Below are 23648 nucleotides of genomic sequence, written 5' to 3'. Positions count from 1 at the left end.
TAAGACTACGACCTCTCCTCACGCTAACAGGCTCGTTTCGCTACTTTGTTTTAAGCTTTAGCTACAAGCGTCTTTTCATAATTCTTCCAAGTGGACCTGAAGGCTGCTCCAGCTATTCCTCCTCCTCTTATTCTACTTCAACCCCTTATCAAGTCCGAATTTTTTTTTTTAATTTGACATTTAAAAATTTGCAGTTTTTTATAATTTGAGTTTCTGGGCAGATGGGGGTGTTCAGATAATAAAGTATTTATTTATAAAAGAGTGACAATCTTGATATTATTTTTTTATCAATCATTAACAAGGAGTTGAGTTTTGGAAAAAGTATAGTCATTGTCTCATGGATATTCATCTGGAAGTATCCTGGCTATATAATTTGTGTAATAATACTTCACTTGTAGAAAAAATAATCTTTGATTTTACCTTTAAAAAGCTTAATAATGAGGAGTAAGGATCCTAAACAGTTACATCCTATAATAGAATATTTAAATATTTAAAATGTATGGATCTGTCCCACAGATAATCACAAAAACCAATTCAATATCTTACCATTAATCATTCACACGCAGATTTTATAGATTTTATTTTATTTTTAACTATATTAATTGAATTGAAATCCTTCATTGTATGTATGTCTATTATACAGTATTAAGAAATATATGTAAACATTTTTGAAGAGTAGAACGCTTTTTCTAGAAATACTCTGTATGCATTCGATTTATATATAATGTATAACGTAAGGACATTTTCTGAAATTAGACATCCTTTAGAACATATTCCATTGGCCAGATATTATTCAAAAAATGTTTTGTATAGTGCCACAATTGTGTACATTGTGAATTATTTGATTGCATTTTTAATGCACGAATCTCATAATATAAATAATACACATCTAATTCCGTTTTTTAAACGTGTCTATGCTCCCTTGAAGATATATTTCAAAGTCTTAAATGAGTGTAATTGAATATTATTGAGTAATCTGGTTATCAGTTTAAGTTTTCAAGTTTGATACATGATCAATCACACTATTAAACCAAATTTCTGGCAAACATCTGTCTGGAGAGTAGTAAGTTTGTAACTAGTAGTATATAATAGCAACATAATGTTGAGCAGAATATGAGAAATAGATGTCGCTGCTGTAGGGTGGATATAAATTATTAGACTATTATTTATTTCTATTGGAATTCATTTTACTGGGGCTGCAGATGGAAGCTGACGAAGGAGAATTTTCTTATAAATAATGAAAAGGTAGTAGAGGATATTTGGCTATAGCTCCCTCTATCAGCTATTTACTTATTAAGTTATTATTTATTGAGGATTCGACACTGACTTAATAAACAACCTAACATCCCGTTGTGGAATGAGAGACAAGGAACAATGGTGGGGCAATTCCGCTGTGAAACGTGTTACAAATGTTTTAATGAGAAGGGAGCCGTCTTAAAACATATGAAAATTGTTCATCAAGGACAAAGAAACTTTGAGTGCCGCATGTGTCCCAAGAGATTTGGAGAAAAAGGAAATTTGACTAAACATGTCAAAACCGTACATGAGAGACGTAAAGCATTTCAATGTGTTATATGTGAAAAAACATTTGGAGAAAAAGGGAATTTACAAAGGTGAAAACTCCAAATTGAAAATTGATATATCATAATTTCAGTCTATTTTATCATTAACTTTCAATTAATATAATTATTAATATTGTCAATTATTAAGTTGTTCTTTTCCTTCCTCATAGTGGATCTTTCAACTTTTTCTCATCATATATATATTTTTTTTTACAATATTCATACTATAATTATTATTTTCCAGGATGATTACAAATATAAAATACCATGTTCGAGACAGAAAAAGTGGCTAATAACTCATTTTTAACCCTTTTGTTACATATGTTCACTAAAGTATATCATTTAAAAGGCAAAAAGAGGTTTTAGATCTTATGAAACAGCAAAAAAAATAAAAAATGTGTCCAATCAAACACTAAGTCATGTATTCTAATTTGTCAATGACATTGTTCCCCTTGTCTATCCATACATATAAAGATTAGAAAAAAAATTATAATTCTTATTTCTGGTATGCCAAAGAAGGCATACATCTCATTATAATATGGATAGCCTCATCATATAATCATATATTTTCTAATCTTATCAAATTTTATTTTTTTCAGACACGTAAAAGCCGTTCATCACGGGAAGAAGGATTTTCGCTGTGCTTTCTGTGGCAAGGAGTTTGCCGAAAAGGGAAACCTTCAAAAACATATTAAAGCTATTCACGAACCAGTTTTTAATGCTTCGCAAAATTCTAATCCTCATTCAATCGTGACAACAAATTTATCTCAAAACATTAACAATCATCCACCAATTGTGCAAATACAAATCCCTTTGGAGGCTCTGCCAGGATTGTCTGAACAAAGCTAAAATGATGATTTCATAGAACTCTCTTAAAATAAAACAAACTTCTTGGTATACACACAAGATGGATGGATCCATCATATATTTATTGTGTTGGTACTTTTCAAATCTTGAGAAAAAAAAGTTTGCAATTATAATTCATCCAGTTTATCAACTATTATTTGTAAATCCTTGATTCACGTTCTGCGGACAAATAATACAACCAATAGCTAAAATTAAAGATGGCAAATATGCCCGGAAATAAAATACGAGCTACTACATCAATTCTTTTTGATCTCCTTGGAAATCTTTCAGCAAGCCAGGACTTTTTTTTAGTCGTCGTCACGCCCTCTCCAGCAATATAGCTCAGAAGGATATTACCGTTCTCTCCGTAGTTAAAGGATCCTCGTTTTCCTATTTATAAAAAGACACTCTGTTAAATAATATACCTATATGTATTATTTATTACTCAAACTTGCCATAATGAGAACGAATTCGTGAGGTGCACTGAAATAAATATAAGTATTATATTCAAAAATTATTCTTTAAAGGGAATAATTAACTATAGATTTCTTTTTATTGTCTTAATAATATATATATTTACGTATGTTCTCTATATTTGTAAATTAATTATCCTCTGATCTTTTTTTCCCTCACAATTTTATAGAAATCGAACTTACATCAAGACCTTGATCATAATCTATTTCATCGTCATCCATGTTATAATTCATTGCAGATCTAGATTTCCTTCCCTTTCTTCGATCATGTCGTGAAGCATAGTTAACAAATGCAAATTCTAATAAGGCACTAAATACAAAAATAACACATGCACCACTCCACACATCTATTGCTTTTGTGTAAGCTACTGGAGGTAGTGATCTATTTACACCAGCTGTTTGAGTAGACATAGTAAGAAGTGTTGTTACACCTAAAGCTACCCGTGCAGGAACCGATTTCGAGTCTAACCAGAAACTCACCCATGAAATGATAACAAGCATACAGGAAGGTACATAAATGGTCAGTAGATAGTAGGAAAATTCTCTTTTGAAAACTAGATTGATTTTCAAACAGCTGTACTCCCCTGAATTAAAAAAAAACTAATTTAACGATAGGAAATTCGGGATAGAGGATAACTGAACCTGTGTTAGTTTTTGAATTACAATACGATGTACTAAAGCTCTCGAGTTTGAATCGAGGAAGATTTAAATCCTGAACGAATTGCACTGGATCCTTGCTTTTCCATCTATAGATTAAGTCATCCGTTGTCCATCCATCTAAAATGATTTTCAAAGAGATTTAGATCAAAATGTTCAATTATTTATTAAATAAATACTTACAACTAGCTATTCTCATCTCACAGACTTGACGATCTAAAGGATATAGCTTCAGATCCATTGGACAAGCTAATGTCAAGGAAATCCTAAATAAAAAGCTTTGTGTTTGATCTTGTCTTGAAAATATATGATTACCTTATACTATATAAAACACTTCCTGTTGGAAATATTCGGACATAAACATTGGGTACAATAATGTTATGGAAATGTCCAAGTTTCTCATTTTGAAAAAAAGTGTCAGGCATCCAAACTTTTTCAGCATCCGTCAATGTTAAGTATTTTATTTTACCTATGATGATAAATTATGAATTTTTACTCCCCCCATCTTTATTTTATGTTCATACATATTTAATCAAAATAGTAATTTTTTAGTTAGGCTTTCTATCAAAATAAGCAATGTGCGAAGATTATCTACTTCTCACACTTTCCACATTCTTTGATGTGGGATATCTTCATCATAAGACTATGATTTATTTTTTATTTCAAAATATGTTTTATTTTGTCAAATGGTTTGATGATTTTGCAATCTCTATCTCAGCTCACAATAAGCTGTTCAAACATTTTTTCATGGGCAGTGTTGAAGCATTAACAGTATTCAGTTTTCTTTTCCTTCAGAGTAGTGATGTTAAAATATTTTTATTTTGGTATCGATATTAAAAATAAATTAACACCAATTCAATATGAAACTAAATGGAAAAATAAAAATTAAATTTTTTTGATTATCCAAAGTGGAATGATGAGCTTCAATAGCTAGCTATAAATATAGATACCAATATTTTTTTTCAATTTAATATATAATAAATAAAAAGTTTAAAGATAAGTTAAAAAGTAAATAATTGTTTTTTTCTAACAAGTTAAAATAAACTTTATAATATACCTTAAAGTATACCTAAGCATGGATTTGACAATTCAATTTTCATATTGCATTATAATATTAAATATAGCCAATTAGAACTCTTTGATTGAGCGAATGACGGTTCAACTTGAATATTCCCCCCTCTAAACCTTATAATCTCCGTTTAGAAGAAAGTGTGCAAAGATACCAAAGTAATATGCTGCAAGTATAACTCTTCGAATTTTACGGTCGTAATTTTTTGTTTTATATAAAGCAGAAGAGTTCAGAATTAATTTTAATTGCTTAATGTCTCGGGCAACGCCAGGGAAATCTACCCTATTTATATATAATCTACCGAATTAAAATTCTTTTTTCTCAGTTAATATTCAAAAATTTATGATACATTACACTAAGGTTAATAGAAATAGAAGGTTATACCATAATGCGTGTACGACTGATGTTTGACTTCCACCGCGCCTTTTAATATTGACGTCATAGTGTAATAGTGGTCCTGTGTTTTCTCAAAATCTGTTTTTCTTGTCCAACAGTCTGTACGATACATTAAATTGAAAATTCTGTGAATAGTGACGTCATAGACTATGAGTGGTTGCGTGTTTTGTCAAAATATCTCTATCTTGCCGAGCAGTCGGTACGATACATCAAATTGACAATTCTATGCAATCCCGATTACATGATGGTTTAACCTTGTATTTCTATTAACCTTGGATTACATTAACCCCCGCCCGCAATAAAAAAAAACTGTGATTACGATTTACGACACTGTTATCCATTTAATATCCATTCTTACCGTTCAAATCGTTAAACATTAAACGCGAATCCATCCAATTTTCTCTGAATGTTAATTGTACACTGTACTCCTGGTATAAAAGAATACAAATTATTTTGTGCATTGTATATCACAGGGCTGGTTTTGTCTTGAGCGGGGCATAGAGCAAAGATAAATATTTGAGGCACTTTTCTTTCCTTTTTTTAAATTTGAATTTTATTTTGAAATGGTTTGGTTTTGAGAAAATAAATTTTGAATCCTCATTTTCTTTGAAAATAAATTGTGGGAAACCTTTTCACATTTTTATTTATTCAAATGACTTTTTTTTTAGAAAATATTTATTGAATTTATGAAAAGTTTGCAGAGCCTCTATTTTTTATAATCAAGATTGTGGTCGAGCGAAATAAACACCAAATGCTCTTTATAACCGGCCCTGTAGGTAAATGAGGAAAAGCTGGATTGAAAGAGGTACTTTACCATTTTATAATCATCTATGCGATCTATAGCACGGAGATACGTGTTTATTGAGACAACTGTAGGAGATGGGCCTAATATGATAAATATCAAAAAAAATTAATTAAATGAGAAATAAAGTAAAATCTTATTTGAACGCCCATGTTCGTCCCACACTAACTGGAAACATAAATTAAGTAATAAAATGTTTCATATTTAAGTATTGCTTTAATTTGTCACATAAGGACCAAATCTCCGTTTCCCCGGGACATATACACTTTTATATTTTATACGGAGTATCCGGGACTTTTTTTTTATAAATTCATGAAATGTACAGCGTTTTGTCGGACAAATTGCCGAAGATTTTATGTTTTTTTAATAAAAGTAAAAAGATATATAAAAAAGTTTAAAATCCCCCCCCCAAAAAAAAAATCCATTGAAGAAATAGAAATAGAAGATTCTAAACATATTTTCCAAAAATAAAATAAGAATCATAATGTACATACTCAAAATTGATTCTTCAATTTGATTCATTTCAAAAATATTTGAAAAAACACAGAACTCGACACTGATATCCCGCCACGTGTCCTCTTTTTTAGAAAACAAAATATGATCACCCTACATTTAATCAATAACAAAGACAATTTTATAGTAAATAACCTGTCAAATTGCTGGATCCAGGTGGTCGAATCCTTTTGTCATATCGGAGTGGCCCTAAAACATGGTCTAGGATTTGTTTTTCCTTCAAACGATAATCTATCTTATCTCGTCTATTTTGGAGGGCTGTTGAGCTATAAAGGAACATTTTTAATAACATAACAAATATAGGGATTTTGTAAGTAAAAAATATCTCACTTAAAATACACGAGAAGAAAAAGGAAAATGCTTGTCCAAATTGAACGTTTCCCCATTATATTTTGATGGACATTAAATCTTTATAACCTAGAGATATATAGACAAACAAAAAAATAAATTCAACTTAAAATATACTGGGGCATTAGAAGCATGGTTGAAAAATAATTATTCTTGTTTTTAGGAATTCTGGGAATCGATGATCATTCAACTAACTCTAAATTAATTATCGAAAATTTCCAAGAAAATTATCGACTATGTATATTTCAGTTTTTCTTTCTTATTAAAATTTTTAATTTGTTCGTAACAAGAAGAAAAGGTCATTCATAATCAACGTGGTTCTTTCAGTTCAGTAACACCCCCCCATAGAACCTCGTGTTGTTTGCCCCCCAAAAAAAAAAAAACAACGTCAATTCCTTCTGAATTTTTTCAAATTTTTGTCACCTGTTCCCTATGACGTCATTTATTCCATCTTCATATATTATTCAAGATTACATCGTTTTAAGTTTAACCACCCCCTCCCCAACGAGAATAGACGTGGTACCTGTCTCCCCTTTAAAAAGATTCACAGACTTGAAAAACTACGATCTGATTCAGTTGATGTGGGTAAAATTGTAAGAGGATCCTCTCTCAAATGTACTTGGACTTTAATTTCACTCAAATACTCCGTAACGCAAATATTGAATGCGATTTATCAAGGTTCAGAATTGACTCTTTTTTTATATATTAATCTTCCATTAAAAGCTTGTTTTAATATGTAGAAATATGCTAGACATTCATTAGCACTATAAAATTAAATGCATTGTTCCTCAGAAATGGTTAAAAAAATACCAGACAATCGATAATGCAAATTTTTTGGAATCACTGGGAATTATTGACTGGATAATCCCTGGGAATCAACGCTGATATGGAGCAATTTTTAGCATGAAGGTGCTGGAATTTCAGAAGAATAAATGTGTAAGAGTAAAATTTTTCATATAATGCTTAATTATTTGGGGTACGAGGGACAATTGACCCTTAGGTTCATACGGCTTATACATATCAAATTAATCTTGTAATAACCATGAAATATGTATACATTTTTATCATTAATGTATTATGAAAAACGCGTTAATGCAGGAAAGTTAAGGCTCAATAAAAACACACCTTTTGTAGGGGAAAATTATAATTAATATTTTATATAATGCTCCTAGTGTTGGATCGGTCCAAAAAATTAAATCCAGTAGAATCGTTGATTCTCCTAGTAGAGATTACAATCCTATTCTCTCCAAGAACAAATTACAATTTTAAAACGGATTGGGATTCCATTTTTACTCACTATTAAAGATTTATCATGACGTCATTTCTAATCCATAAACACCATAAATCATTCGTATCCGTCTTTCATCCATCACTAGGCTCCAGTTCCGACTGCCCACTGCCAAGTCCTCCCCTCTACACTCCAACATATAAACTACTAACTAGTGTAGTAATCGTAATATGTCCTAAGACGGATTACGATCATGATCTCTTCTAGGAGAATCAACGATTCTACTGGATTTCAATCTCTCTGTGACATGTATATTGGTCAAGGTTAATGGAAATACAAGGTTAGACCGTCATCTAATCGGGCTTGCTAGAATGTTCAATTAGACGTATCAGTTGTAAACGCGTTCTGGTATAACCTTGGATTTCTATTAACCTTGGTTATTAGTTATCTTATTATTTCGATGAAGAATTTTTGCCTATCATATAGAAAATAAAATGTTTTAATACAGTATCGGATAAAATGCTATTTAGGATTTGAATACTATTAAATATATATATGTCTTTCATTTTAAAATTTTTAGAGAAATAATATACTAAAAGGCGGGGAGGGGGGTTACTGAATTAGCAATCAGTCTTAGGATTGATCCAACAATAAATACTGTATATCAAGTTAGCCATTGAATTTTTTTAATATTATTAGTAGCAATCAAATACATACAAGACCCTCTTTTAATAGTTAATCTCGTGAGTAACAAATAGGTTACTTTGCTCATTAATAATGTATTCTCCGTAAAAAAAAACTAAAAAAAAACTTACTAATGAAGGAATAAAAGGTTGTTAATTTTTGACATAAACAATTTTTATATTAATGTTCAAGGTTGTTTTCTGTTCTGGTTTAAGAGAGTTGAGAGGTTATTATTGTGTCCAAGTTCCCTTTTTCCAAGAACTCTCTTGCTTTCTATCAATATTCAATTACTTCAAGTGTAAATTTGTATGCATAGATATGTTATTGAATAATGACATAATTCAAAGTCATGCTAATAACTGGCATTCTAATATGATTACCAGATTAGAAATAAAAAGAAAAGAAAGGTTTTGAGAGGAGTAAACTGCAAACGTTGACAACATTTTACATTATTATATATTAGTTTAATTTACACACCACCACTCAGGCCACAAAGCTACCAACATATTATTATAAAAACGAAATGTCAAGTCAAGTCATATAGTATGTCTAAGATATTTCATAGTAGGAATAGCAATAATGAATCCTACTCTAAAGAAGTCTGTTAAAACACAAATCATTCCTTCACATTAGATATTGCTTTATATCCAATAATGATTTTAAGGACTTCTTGCCTCTGTGATTACGTCTATGAAACCATTAGAACCCTGGGCTCCCTCTCCATCGAAGGAAATACGGATAAGTTAAACACAATATGAATATAGAGTGTTTACTAACGGTTATTTGTCAGAACTATCTGGAGAACCTCACTTCTCACTAAAGGTTCTTCTTTTCCTCCTTCAGTGGTGTTACCTTCATTTTAATTCAACATATAATATTTCAACTTCTTACATTCAGGAGAGAGAAGGCTTAAACCCTCATAATCCTAATTTGGGTACGTTTACTAAAATCTACCATCACCACTTTTTCTTTCTAATTATTCTTCTTTTTTTCTCTCTCTCTCTTTCTATACCAAGAACTTTTTCCCCTAGACTCAAATAGATATTAAGCCTACAGTAACCTAATATATTAAAATACATCATACAATAAATAAATACACTACCATGATAATTATTAATATGATAATCTGGATCGTTCAAAGTACACCAATGGGCATTACTATACTCATAATTCCCCATAGTCCCATTCTATTCGTGATATCTTCAATGGTCTTGCATCCGAAGAAGTTGCGATTGGGGGGCTTCAAGCCCGATGACTCCTTCCATCGTTCGTGATAGAAGTTGTACGGAAGTATTGTGTGCAGGCATCCCCTGGTATAGATGTTCTCGGGTATCTTGTAGGAAAATATATTCAATTTAAAAAAATATTTAGTTGAGTCTAGGGAAAAAAGTTATTGAGAGAGAGAGAGAAAAAAAAATAGGAAGAATAATTAGCAAGAGAAAGTGGTGATGGTAGATTTTTGTAAACGTCCCCCATAATTTTTAAAATATTAACAAATTGAAAAAATTGGTGAAATCATATTGAATACCCAAAAAAACTTATTAAAGCCTTTACTAGGGTTACCCACCGTCATTTTTTCTCTGGAAATGTCCTCTTTGTGCATACTGTCCAGAGTGTCCGGGGACTTATTTATATACATTTGAAATATCCGGTTTTATGAAATATGTTAAAATCAACTTACTGAAAATAAAATTTAAATTACAAGGAGAAAAAAATCCAAAATATTTATGTAAAAAAGAAAAATTCGAAATATATTTACAAAAAAAAATAAATAAAAACGTTAATATGTAATACTTTATTTGTAAATATACACCAATCTACACCAAAAGTTCTCTTCTTTTTTTTTTTTTTTTTTGAAAATACAAATATGGTCTTTGAACTATTTCTTTGCTCTAGAAATGCGTCTGTTTCAGTGTTTAAATTAGCACTTCAATGGAGGCATGGACAATGTTTACTTACTAGTAGTGTTGTGTCGGTATTTATTTGGGACTAAAGAATGCAGTCCCTTGCAGTTCAGTTTCGCGGTCTGGTCTAGTTCAATCCTCCATATCAGCCATAAAAACTTATAAAGTTCGGTCCTTGATGACGTCACCCAACTTTTTTAAAATCTGTTTTAGTACTGAGAGTCCTAAGAACCAGTACCAAAGACTGATCGGACTGTTCCTAAGACTATACTTGACTAAATTAATAAGGACCACCACAACACTACTTATTCATGGTTTCGTTTAAACGTAGTCGCTTATAGTGACGTTGTCATGGGTTAATTATTGGTTATTAGTTGTTTGGTTACTTGTTTGTTTATTAATACAGATTAGTACAAATGCACCATCTAGCGAATATTGTTTTGTTTTTTGTGTTTGCTCATTATGTAATATCGAATAGAAGTGGATTTATGAAAAGTAACAAAATGGAAACGACTTCCTATTTCATTCATTCACGTACGAATATCCAGATTTTGAAAAGCCAGTTTTGAGCATCATAACCTTTCTATATAAACTCGGTGCATTGGTAAAGTTTAAATGAATTTTTCGAGATTTACCTGAACAATGTGACTCAAACTATGTAATAGATGGTCTTAACGAAGAATAAATTTTTTAGCCTCGTTTAACCAATGATTTAATTACAGGGATCGGTTTTCAACTGTTAACATAATTAAACGTGTAAATACTAAGAAATTACCATTTTTGAGGCTTTTTGAGATTTTTGAAATAAAAATATTTCCATAAATCGTGGAATTTCTAAAAAAAAACAATTGTACATAACTTTTTTAATAAACAATTTATAAAATTAGTTGATTAAAAACATTGAGTATACTAGGTATGCACCTATGAAATGAGACTTTCGGCAATTGGTCCCTAGGTCTCGCCAGTTAGACATTATAAACCGTCCAAAAATCTAAAAGCTTATTTTTAAAAAGTGTCAACAATATTTAATTCATTGCTTGTATAGTTTCATTCAATAACGTACTTTTTTCGCTCGTAAAAATGTTTAATTGTGTGCCTACAGACTAAAATGTCCGGACATCATTCATTTTCTGTTATCAATTGAAGAAAAACGCTTCTCAAGCCCATCAAATGCTTGTGGAAGCTTACGGCGGACACTTTTGACATGTTCTAAGCAGAGCACAGTGCTTCAGGTAGTTTGAAAAATTCCAAAGTGGTTATTTTGACGTGATAAATGAAGAGCGCAGCCAGGCACCAAAAAAGTTTGAAGACGCCGAATTGGAAGCATTGCTCGATGAAGATAATGGCCAAACAAAAGAACAGCTTGCAAAACAATTGGGTGTCGAACGTCGGACCGTTAGAAAGTCGATTTGAACCATGATATACGCCAAAAATACCCAAAATAGAAAGACAGGCAGCACAAGGTAACTTTCCTTAATTACAACGCACCGCCACATCAGTCTATAGCCACCTGCCAGCTTGATTAGTTAGGATTTTATTTACAGTAGTTTTAACAAGAAAGTTTAAATTTTCCAAATTGGGAATCTCTTGTGTAGTTTGTAGATGTCAAAGGTGAGATTTTGAATCTGAGGTCTCCTTAAAAATATTTTAGGACTTTTTATGATAAGATAAACACTAGACTCGTTACCATCTATATCTTCTAGGACTTGCAATATATGCAATATATCTACTTTTGGTAGCTTAACGAGTTATATTTCAAATATACTTCTTACTTTTAAAAATGACTACAAAAGCAATCAAAATCTGTTTTTCTCCATTTAAAAAAAAAAATATATATACCAATAGATATTTAAAAACGAATTGAGATGTTTATTTGTATTTTGAAGACTGGAGCTCAAAGACTCGAAACTATTGTTTACTAAATGTTATCAAAAAAAGTCAATTTATAAATCATTTTTCATATTTCCAATTTCCCGATTCATAGTTTATAAAAATAATTAAACAGTTATTAGATAACATTTTTAATTTTTTATTCAGATTAGATTCAAAATGTATCCTTACTTCGCACATGATTTATAAGTGCAAAAATTTTAATGAATAAAGTACATATTGGGGAATAAATTGAAAAATATACCACCGTTACTCTCACAATTATATCATTCTTTTAACATAATATTTTTTGCAGGAAAATAAAAGTGGTTTTCTTCCCCCGCATAATGTATTTTAACGTGAACTTTTTAAATAATTGATGAAGTTGGAGTATGAGTCATAAAAAAGGTGTTAAGTGAGATATAATGGGATATCTACAAGAATTTAAACTCACCTCCCGAAATGAGTATTATTAAAAAAAAAGGTGATCCATTTTGAAAAGATCATCAAATAAATATTAATAAGGATTGAACTTTCTAATAAAATGTCATTATAAAAAGTATTTATAGAAATTTTATTTTCTAAGAAAATATATTATTCAATGAATTATAAATACAATTTATAAATTTTAAACCTCTTTCAAAAAAGTTGAAAAAGGCCTTAAATTTATTTTATAAAAATTAGTAGTCTAAAAAAAACAAAAATATTACAAATAAAAAAAAATGGAGGAGCACCACATCAAATGAGGATCTTGTTATTTCCCGTAACAAAGACAAAATTAAAAAATATACCTATTTCATAAATTTGTGGCATAGGGGTAATTAAATTTCTAAAAACCAGAGATGTTCACAAAAAATGACATTGTATGAAAAAAAAAAAATAAAGAATTAATTTTCAAACATAAAATGTTTTGAAAAAAAAATTCAAACATAAAATGTTAAAAAAATTCAAACATAAAATGTTTTGAAAAAAAAATTCAAACATTAAATTTTTTGGAGTAAAATTTGAAAAAATTCATAGCTATACATAGAAAACTAAATTTATTAGAAAACAATTTGAAAAATCTATAGCTATTCTCAAGATATGATTTTTTTTTGAAAAAAAATTCAAAAATTAAATTTCAAATATAATTTTTTTGAGAAAAATATTTCAAATATAACGTTTTTCCGTGGAAAACTTCAAAAATTCATAGTTATTCACAAAAAAATTCAAAAAACCATAAGTATTCTCAAAAAATTAAATTTCCTCGAAATTTTTTTTCAAAATCCAGAGTTGTTAAAAAAAAATTTCAAAAATTCATAGTTATTCACAGAAAATTAAATTTATTGGAAAAAAATTAGAAAAATCTATAGCTATTCCCAAAAATGAAATTTTCTGTGAATAAAATCAAAATCCATAGCTACTCTCAAAAAAAAAATTTTTGGAAAAAAAAAATCCAAAGGTATTCTCAAAAAATTAATTTTTTTGTTAAAAAGTTTTAAAATTCAGAGCTGTTCACAAAAAATGATTTTTTTTTTTGAAAAACAGCTCCTTTAGCCCTCCCCCTACGTACGCCCCTAATAGTGACTTTTGTCAAGTTTTCATATATTTTATCTTTTGAAATTTATCTACGAGTATTTAAAAAAGAGAAAAAAAAATCTTGTATAACAAAAGTTTCAAGAAACCCCTGTTTTTGTTAAAAAGTATCCTCAAATTTAAAACAAAGTGACATAGAGCTCTGTAGACAACCCGCTCAGAAGCAATTATTCTCTTGAACTCAATGTGTGTAGGTTAGATTCAGGGGGTTGCTCCACGAAAATGAATTAAAAATTATGTATATGGACTTCAAAGACAATTCCTAAGTCATATGGAGTGTCAACTGTATCTGATTAATAATTTAAATAACATTTAAAAAAATCATTCAAAATCTTTCTGTCCTTAAAAAACTAATATCAAAATGTTACCCCGATAAATATAAAAAATTGAAATATATTGCATTAGTTATTAATATTGGTGCAACATTGAAAAAATATAACCCCTCGCCAATGGTCACGATCAATATGTTATGTGATATAAAGGATATTTTGAATATGAAACCATACATTAAAAATATATGAAGGGTTTAATGATACTCGTAAAAATAAAGTTGTTTCATTGATCTAACAACAACAACAGCAATAACAATAGATTACAAACAATATTTAATAGCCTGTATTTTCCCTAGTGGTGAAAAGTCATATTATCATGAATAATTAATTAATCAAAAAATAACTTTTTGTTTTTGAAAAAGGCTTAGCTTCTATTCAATGAACTATGCTTCATAATTCCTCTATACAAAGGACTCAAAATTTTATTACGCAGTTTTAATTAGTTATACAAATGATCAATTCATATGATATATGTATAGAAGTACATAGATCAATACATTGATGGATCGAACATTGAGATATATATTATATGTATACTTATGAGTAACATTTATATTAATGTAGATTTCTATCAGTATAAAAAAAGTACGCCATTTATTTATAATTGATATTAGGGATGAACTTCGTTTAAGAAGAAAAAAAACTGAATTTTAATAGCCCCGAGTAATAAGTTCTGTATATAAGTTGGAAAGGACAATCACTGATTTTTTTTAAATATTGCTATATGTTGGCTGGCCAACCGTCTTCATTTCCCCAGAATTGGCCTCTTTTTACATTTTGTCCAGTGTATTCGGGGGGATTTTTATAAATTTATTAAATATCCGGGGTTTCATGGGTTAATCCTATTTTCAGGATGTGAAAAGAGAACAGTGTCGTGCTGAAGAGGACAGTTGGTATCCTTCATTCAATTTAGTATAATTGTTATTTTCTGTAATTAAAAAAAAAAAAAAAATTTAAAAAAATATCATTTTAAAAACAAGGAGAGATCAAAATCAAATTTTTATTATTTAAAAAATCTAACATAATAAAAAAGAATCAAAATGTTACTATTTTTAAAATATCTACCCTCTATCCCCTAAAACCGACACAATTTTTGAAAATCAAATTATAGACACCTTGCCTATATAATAATTGTTAATTTCTTAAAAAGTGTGTGGCCATGGCTTCCCTGTTGCGTGGCCCCTAATGTTTCCAGGTCTCCTGCCTCTTAATGAACCTCTAGACTGTATTTCTTGGGTAGCCAGTGAGTTTGGTGATTGTTTTTGCTTTGTGGCCGCATGGAGTAATTCGACGATTGCGTTTCTTCTAATCCGTTCCATCTCGACAACTGACTCAAAATTTATAATAAACAGAAATGTTATTTATTCGTAACATAACCTCTTGTTTAAGCTTGTATTGCAGTCATGCGGGATCTGGATGAGGTCAAAGTATGTTCAATAGGGCATGAGGAAACTAAAAAAGATGTATTATCTTCAAGGTGGTTCGACATTCTGTAGTAAACTATTGGTTTTTTAAAAATGGCGCATGTTGAAAAAAAATAAAAATCATAGCATACACCAATACTTTATATTAAATAATATTTTAATTAAGGGAGTTGTATGATTTAACCTCAAGGCGGCGCCACTCTCTGTTGCTTTGTTTACAAACTAATACAAGTAGACAATGCTTATATGCCCTATTGTGGTGAAGGACTCTATTATATAACCTAAATATTGCAACTAAATTACTGATGAGTGATGAACATAGGTACTACAACAGGAGGAGACCATCAGCCCCTCATTTTTGAAAGACAATAAAATGAAAAGTTGTACAACTATCTTGCCATGAATATTATGACGTCCTTTTTACGAAACTATTAATCTGCCTCATCTCAAGCCCATTTTTAATTGGTTACGGATTGATGAATGAGAGGTTGGGTACAAAACAATATATAACTGTATCTTTTTTTGACTGAGCCAATGCCAGTTTTAGCATGATCATTTTTCCTACCATATTAATATAAAAATACTATATTGTACAAAAGAGGAGCGTTCACAAACATAAATCAATTTAATCAGTTTAAAGGACTAATATCAAAAAAGTTTATTTAAAAAAATTAAAAATTATAGAATTAATAAATTAAGATTAATTCAAACATTTCGTCAAAAAGGTTTGAACTTTGTATTTAAATAGATAAAAGAAATTCAAAAATTTCTTTAAAAAAAAAATGTAACCGAAAATAAACAAAAAATTATTTGATAGCCAGTTTCATAAAGAAAAATGTATTTTCCTTTTGAAGATGAATAAAATCCTGAGCTGCATTTTTCATCGAGATTCTTGTCGAATTCTTAGCCTAAATTATCCTTATGAAGAATATTTTAGCAAATTACCTTTGAATTCAATTTGTATCCTCAATAACTTACTATTCATATATTTTATCATGACCAAAAACGTATACATATTTTGAAATTATGTAGATTTACATTAATGCATATGGTTCACAATAGCTTTGGTTCACGTTCATGGAAATAGTTATTGCGTTTGATATATCTTCATAGCTCTAAATCAAGTGTTTCTTAAGTTACAGTGCTCTTATTCTTGATCCATGTCTACATAAAATGGTCATATTTAGTCTACGAGAGAATATCTATCAATATTTTATAAAGATTATTAGTGTATCTTTAATTTTTATAACATAAAATATAATTTGTAATAAATGATGCATATTGACTCATAAAACAATGTGTACAAAAGTCATTTTTAGCCATAATTTAATGATACCAATTGATAATTTTCCCCTTCCCTGATTTTGAGAAGTATTTAGATAAAGTAAAGAAATTCAAAGTCTGAAAAATATCCATAACAGTTATTTTTCGTTGTTTAAAGTTGAAAACGGTCAACTTGGCTCATAAAACGACACGAACATCTTTTAAAACTAGTACTGATCCATCTTCCAGTACTTTGTAAAGACACAAATTGATCTGAGAGTTGTAAAAGAAGATCAATTAGATAAAGGTGATTTTATCATTTCAGCTGTATTCAGGTATGGTAAATAAATATAATGATACGGCAGATTTATATAAACATGAATTAGAGAAAGTAATTAAACATATCTTTTATGTAAATAAACAGCTTTGGGCCTCTTAAAATATGATTGAATATTTTCTGCCCTCGGATTGACCAGTGTCCCGGTGGATTGTTATTAAACCACCGTTTAATCCATCCAATACATCCAAATAACTCTTCTAACACCACAAACTAGTTCAAAACCGTGGGGTTGGATAGTTAAAAACCACCGTCATAGTATAACATAGATTTTTAAAAAAAACCTCTAATTTCAAAATATAGTTCCAAACCTTTAGGTTGCGTGAGTACCTTAAAGGTACCCCTGGATCCTTAAAAACTGATGCATCACATACATTCTTGAAACCCCTCTAATACCAAGAAATAGTTTCATGCCCTCGGTTTGTGCGTAGAAGTCTTGGTTGCCGAATCAACAAGGTACATATTTTTCTAAAAGTAGAGGTCTATATCCGAAGCATCTTTTAGTGAGCGAGTTGGTAATATGAACAGTTTCTTTTAATTTTTTAAAGCTGTTGTCATTAATCCTGCATTTTTGAGAAGAGTGTAAAGGGTATAAGTGTAAATCCTTTTCAGACTCAGAGTAGAATTAAGAATAAAAACGCAGTAATCCCTGTCTATGCCCTGGCTTGATACGAAATTGTACTTATTTTATTTCCTTATCTCATAGCTTCTCGCTACTATTCTAATGAAACATCATGACAGCTAAGCTGACCTTCTCTCAAACTTTTTTCAAAATATCAGGATTACCATGTGAAGAATTATATAACTTTATCTTGGAGCCTTACAGGTTATTTGATTTAGCAGAGGAGGAAAGATCCTCATAGGAGTTGAGTTCTACATATTTTTAAAAGAGATGCCTTGTAGAGGCTTTGTTCGCATAATGATATATTTTATTATTAATAAGCGGACTGATTATTTAATTAATGGTGAGTAATGTTTAATTATAAATCTATTTTAGCATGTAATCAACTTGAAATATATTCGTTGTCCAAGAAGATTTTTATTCACCTTGCTAATTTTCAGGATTTTTTTACATATCAAAATGCTTTCAATTTACAACAATAACAGTATTTATGAATTGAGTTGTAGGAAACATAACTTACCTGTATGATAAAAAAAAACCAATATAAATTCAAGTGGTAACCCTGATGGTTTGAAGAATGTTGACATTTCATTAAATTAGTTTAGAGCAGCTGTGAAGGGAAGAAAATTAACACGAATCACATTCTGTATCTAGCAAAGACATTGGCAGAAAATACTCCCATTACGATACTCAATCCTAATCTGGGCCAAGAAGGACTTAGACTTATAACTCCTGAGAAAATCCAGAGTATTTCGAGCACACCAACTAGTAGTTACTTTATGCTTAGTTGTTATCTCCACAAGACTTAACATATAACAATAACAGCTTTAAAAAATAAAAAAACACATTTCAGATTGCTACTACTAAAAGTATCGCGCTTGTATAAAGTCATATTTTTTTTACAACTATAGTTATAAAATGACAGAGACTGGAATTAAAACAATCTTGAAATGAATGTCTTAGTAAATTAAAATAACTTTTATTATTAATTATTACTTGAGGATTCGAAAACCAACTCGTATAAAAACTCACTTCACTAAGGGGTCGACATTTTTTTTTAAATTACTCGACCTCACTGATTTTCATTGAATAATTCCTTATAATTTTGTACCCATCTATTTTTTAAATATCCTTTTCATTTTTATCTTTCATAATATGTTGTTGTAGATAAAGATTTTTGAAACTAGGATCTGTGGGCCAAATATAGCCATAATGTGTTTACCTGATCCCTTTTCTTGACTTCTCAATGCTCAACAACTCAAACTCAGCTCAATATTCAATTACTCGAGCTCGAGTGAAGATGGTAGCTATAATTCAAATCCAATGCTTTTTACTACTATTCGGATGCCATAAATAAATAGACCAACCAAAAATATTCAGACATTCATTAAACGACTAAACTAATTCAATTTCCTCTTTTAATTCATAACTTTTCTATTTCTAGAGTAATTCCTTGATTAGGTTAGACAACTATTATGAATAAAAGTCCAGTTAGAAAAGTTCCAATGTATTCATAGGTCTTCCACAGGCTTCGAGTCCAACTAAATCCCTCAACAGTCGGGCCGTTTCTTTTTTGAAATTTGATTTTAAATAAAAAAATATTATGTAGTACCTTCTCTTTTAGAAGAAAAATTTTGAACGGTCTCTTTAGATTAATATTTTTTTAGTATTTATCAAATGCCATTTTTCTTCAAAAATAATGTTATAGTGTTTTTTAAAAAGAATATCCTTTTTTAAAGGTCAAGACTTCCTTTGGCCTTTTTTCAAAAAAAAAAAATAGCTATTGAATAGCCTTGATGTATATTATAGAAATTTATTTATATAATCAGTATACCTATCATTTCCTATTTTCCTAATGACCTTTGCATTAGGATAAATTCATTTTTGTAATACTGATTGAAGCCATTTTGTTGTTTTTGATATAGTATGTAGATATTTAATATATATGGACTAGACAAGGAAGTAAGTCTCACAATAGATTAAATTGAAAATACAATCTAAAACTGACAGAATTGAAAATGTTAGGAAATAAATATGTCAAGACTAAACAACTCTATGAATGTATGTATTGAAGAACAATTTATATTTCTTAAATATTTCCGTTATTGTAGGTCCATATATAAGATATGCTTAAATACTAAACGATTAATAAATATGATATGAATATATATAAAAATGTCGAAAATAAGCTATTATAACGTTAAAGAAAAGAAAAAAAAAATGGAAATATATGTTTGTTCAAAAAAGGTGATTTTAAATTAAAATTCTTGGGCAGTGATTTATAAATTTAATTAATTAGATGCTATTTTTTTATATATTACAAAAAAGGTTTGGACCCGTTGATTACTGATAAAATTTTGTTCAGGCGCCCAATTGTTAATTTATTTCCGTTCATTTGTTCATTTTTTTAAAATACAAAACGACTACCACGTGATCCATTTTTGGCCAAATTTATTAGGGTAGAAAAAAACTTTTTCCCTTGTATCCGATTACATTTGGAAAACAGGATCATAAAGTAATCATTTCGCCACTTGGTTTTAGTTTATGTCTTAAGTAAAAAATGTCTTTGTAGAACAATAAAAAACGAGAAAAGAAATGAATGTTTTTTTCCATTCAGGCGCTCAGAAATGAACAAGGATTGATAATTTTATGACAAATCTTTTATTTTTTAAAGCGTATAATTACCAAATGCTTTAGAAAAAAAAAAATAAGTCACTCTAGTTTTAAAACCCTTACAACTTGTACAAATATAGCATATAAATTGGTTTTATATCTCTCATAATAATATGTGGATATACATATACTTCGTCATTTAAAATCTGAAATGAATGCGTTTTTAAAAGACATTGAAGTGTCATTCTTCTACACTTTTACCTGATAATAAATTGGAACAACAGATAACTAACAATTAAATAATATGTGTAAAGTACTATATATATTGTGAAATAGATTGAAATAACTTTCCAATTACCATCTAAAGTAGCTTTTCTAAGCAGGTAGGTTGGAACACAGAGCTATTTTAGGTGGGTTGCAACGACATTTAGAATATACAATTGGTTGATATCAATAGATGTAAAAAATACAGATCCCTGAATAAAATTTTTATTATATATTATTTGCTTAGCCTACATGACAATAAAAAAGGGCATGTAGGCCTGTTACTAAGGGTATGTATGTGTGCGAAGGGGGTATACACCCCCAACTAAAATTTTGCTGTCAAAACATATAATTCTTTGTCATTATTATAAATAATTAATTGCTGTAATTTTTTTCTTTTATAATAATTAAGGCAAATTTAAGTTGTCATATTATGACAACTATAAATGAAAAAAGGTCATTCAAAAAATGTGTATTTTGTTGTCAAAAAGTAAATCAATAGCCCTTCCCCCCCCAAAAAAAAAAAATCAAATCCTAGGCAGTCCCCTGCTCTCATCATGATGACCTTAGGACAAAATATGAAGACAAATGTAGACCAGTTGAGAACCCCTGAATAAAGGATTCACACATTGATTAGAATGGAGTTCTAGATACAAAATCCTCAAGATATGTCTATAAAACTGTGCATTTCAAAATGCTGAAAGGAACTTCAACCTATTTCAAAATAAATCCTAAAATTATGTAGTTTTAGATATTTGTAAATTATTTTATTCTAATGATGAAGACACAACAAATTCAAGCCAATGAATATCAACTTTTGAGTTGTTATGGCTGTGTTAAAATAGTAGCAGGGTGAAAACATCCCCCGCCCCCCCTTTAATTCAGAAATTTTTATCGTTAACATTATATAAAATTATCGTATTTACCTTTGATAAAAAAAGAAAAGGTTATTCGTTCAAAGTTAGTCCCTTCATCGAAAACTCTAAATGTTGTTTAAACAAAATCATGTAAAAATGATAGGTATAAATTGATTTGAAAGAATACATTGAAATATCCTTTTATTGATGTCATTACTTTATAAAAAAAACAATATTATTAATAATAATATCACTAATACATACCATTAATATCCTTGAAGTTAATTACAACTCATTTTCATACATGTACAACATCCATATTCCAAATCATTTTGATTCTCAATGCAAAAAACCTATTTACCACCAACACAATTTTTGCTCTTTTCATAAATGTATAATAATATAAAAACCCTTTAATTTCCAATCCATTAAAAGTTATTTTAGATTAATAACATATGTGTAACCAACGTGGTTGTTTAATCAAATGATTCAGTAGTGGTGATACTAATAACGGGCTTTACAATCGAGTCCACCAGGGAAATTTACGTAGGGGTTTGTAGAAAGTCCTCTTGTATATATTTGTACCTCCAAATTGTAACAGACCGTCGTTGTTGTAAAGTGATTCGTTGTTAAGCAAATGTACGAGTATTTGTCTTTTAAATGTATGTAGATTCGTGTAAGTATTCATGGATAATAAGTATTTATATCTTGGCGCTGTAGAATATTATTTAAGTACATTGCAATAGTAATAACTCTATAAAAATAGTTCATATAAATTGTACTTGGGTTTATAGTAAATAACTTGCTGAATACTTTTGAGCTTTTGAAAAGATAAGGCTCACTCATACAATAATACGAGGAGGTGTGATCAAAAAGTAAGGTTACTTTTCAAATTTTACTGGCAACGTATATTTGTTATGCTAATTTTTATAATTTTTTATGTAAGTACATTCGAAAAAAAAACATATATTGATTTCTATAATATGTTTCATTTGTTTCTCACATGCATAATGGTCAGATGTATTTTCCGTGTTGTGCGATTTTTTGCCATTTGGAGGAATGTGGTTTGGTTTCGATATGAGAACCACATGATTCGTCACCAGGTATGACCCTTTAGAGCAAATCAGGATTATCATTGACGTCTTTCAACAGCTCATCTGACTATTCTTTTTTTTCAAAATGGAACAGTTTCGGAACAAACTTCTCTGACACTCGTCTAATGCCCAAAACATTCGAAACAAATTCATGGTACGAGCCAACCGATATGTCAATATCCTCTACAACTTCCCTGATAGTCATTCAATTATGTTCAAAAACAATTTTCTCTATTTTTTGAATGTATTCAACATGCTTGGGCGTCCAGAGCTCGTCATTTGCATCTTCCCGCCATCTAGGAAGAGTTTGCGCAACTTTACACATTTTTTAACTCATTACAGTTTCCCCCGTTTTCCATTGTCAACATTTCAAGTGTTTTGAAGCACTTAATTTCATTTTTTACATAAAATTTCATGCAAATTCTTTGATCAATGTTCTTCAATAGCAAAAAATCGCCGAACACACAAATTACTTTTAACCATTATGCTTCTCACAAACAAACTATACATATATTTTATAGCATTAACCAATAAATATTTATTTTTTTCAAATGCACTAACATAAAAATTAAAAAAAAAAAAAATAGTATACCAAATAAATTTGAAAAGTCAACTTACTATTCGAACACATCTCGTAAAACAGAGTATTTTGTTGTCAACTGTTGATTTTTCTGCTTCTTTTCTCCTTATCAGTGTTCAAACATTGATTGGTTGAATTAGAATTAGATCTTGTTAAGTTTTGGACCATGAGTATAATGAGTCCTTACTAGGATTTTTCTTTGAGAAGGGAGCGCTTTTTGACGATTTTTTTAAATTTTTTCTTTTTAAATATTTTTTTCTTAGAAAAGGCAAATTTAACAATTAACCTTTTTTTTTAATTTGCTAAAGATGAATATTGTTAATTCCAAAATTGTAA

At 29.5% G+C, this 23648-nt stretch overlaps 2 protein-coding genes across 3 annotated transcripts; one reads left to right on the top strand and one right to left on the bottom strand.

Annotated features, from left to right (window-relative positions):
• The first annotated feature begins 77 nt into the window (after positions 1-77).
• On the top strand, positions 78-3000 carry LOC121132291 (uncharacterized). Its single transcript, XM_040727664.2, has 3 exons — positions 78-1245; positions 1314-1613; positions 2162-3000. Exons 2-3 carry the CDS (start codon positions 1375-1377, stop codon positions 2409-2411), a joined length of 489 nt encoding a protein of 162 aa, XP_040583598.1. The 5' UTR covers positions 78-1245; positions 1314-1374; the 3' UTR covers positions 2412-3000.
• LOC121132275 (glutamate-gated chloride channel) lies at positions 2451-23461 on the bottom strand. 2 transcript variants are annotated; one of them, XM_040727644.2, is made up of 11 exons: positions 21903-23461; positions 6649-6735; positions 6454-6584; positions 5818-5888; positions 5362-5431; positions 3854-4007; positions 3722-3804; positions 3524-3658; positions 3065-3465; positions 2864-2891; positions 2451-2798 (listed from the first exon to the last, which is right to left on the bottom strand). In XM_040727644.2, exons 2-11 carry the CDS (start codon positions 6702-6704, stop codon positions 2563-2565), a joined length of 1365 nt encoding a protein of 454 aa, XP_040583578.1. In that variant the 5' UTR covers positions 6705-6735; positions 21903-23461; the 3' UTR covers positions 2451-2562. The 2 variants fall into 2 exon arrangements, with proteins under 2 accessions (XP_040583578.1, XP_071742871.1); XM_071886770.1 differs by lacking the exons at positions 6454-6584; positions 6649-6735; positions 21903-23461 and adding an exon at positions 6300-6385.
• Between the last annotated feature and the right edge of the window lie 187 nt (positions 23462-23648).

Source organism: Lepeophtheirus salmonis, chromosome 1 (assembly GCF_016086655.4).
Source record: "Lepeophtheirus salmonis chromosome 1, UVic_Lsal_1.4, whole genome shotgun sequence".
Taxonomy (NCBI): domain Eukaryota; kingdom Metazoa; phylum Arthropoda; class Copepoda; order Siphonostomatoida; family Caligidae; genus Lepeophtheirus; species Lepeophtheirus salmonis.
Note: the sequence above shows the minus strand (reverse complement) of the source record. Positions and strands in the feature narration are given on the sequence as shown.

Excerpts from the sequence above, each read along its gene's own strand:
- LOC121132291 (XM_040727664.2), top strand. The coding sequence starts at position 1,375 with ATGGTGGGGCAATTCCGCTGTGAAACGTGTTACAAATGTTTTAATGAG. Across the intron at positions 1,614-2,161 it reads GAAAAAGGGAATTTACAAAG|ACACGTAAAAGCCGTTCATC; the intron begins GTGAAAACTCCA and ends TATTTTTTTCAG.
- LOC121132275 (XM_040727644.2), bottom strand. The coding sequence starts at position 6,704 with ATGGGGAAACGTTCAATTTGGACAAGCATTTTCCTTTTTCTTCTCGTG. Across the intron at positions 5,889-6,453 it reads TGGATCCAGCAATTTGACAG|GCCCATCTCCTACAGTTGTC; the intron begins GTTATTTACTAT and ends TTATCATATTAG. Across the intron at positions 3,805-3,853 it reads AGTGTTTTATATAGTATAAG|GATTTCCTTGACATTAGCTT; the intron begins GTAATCATATAT and ends CTTTTTATTTAG.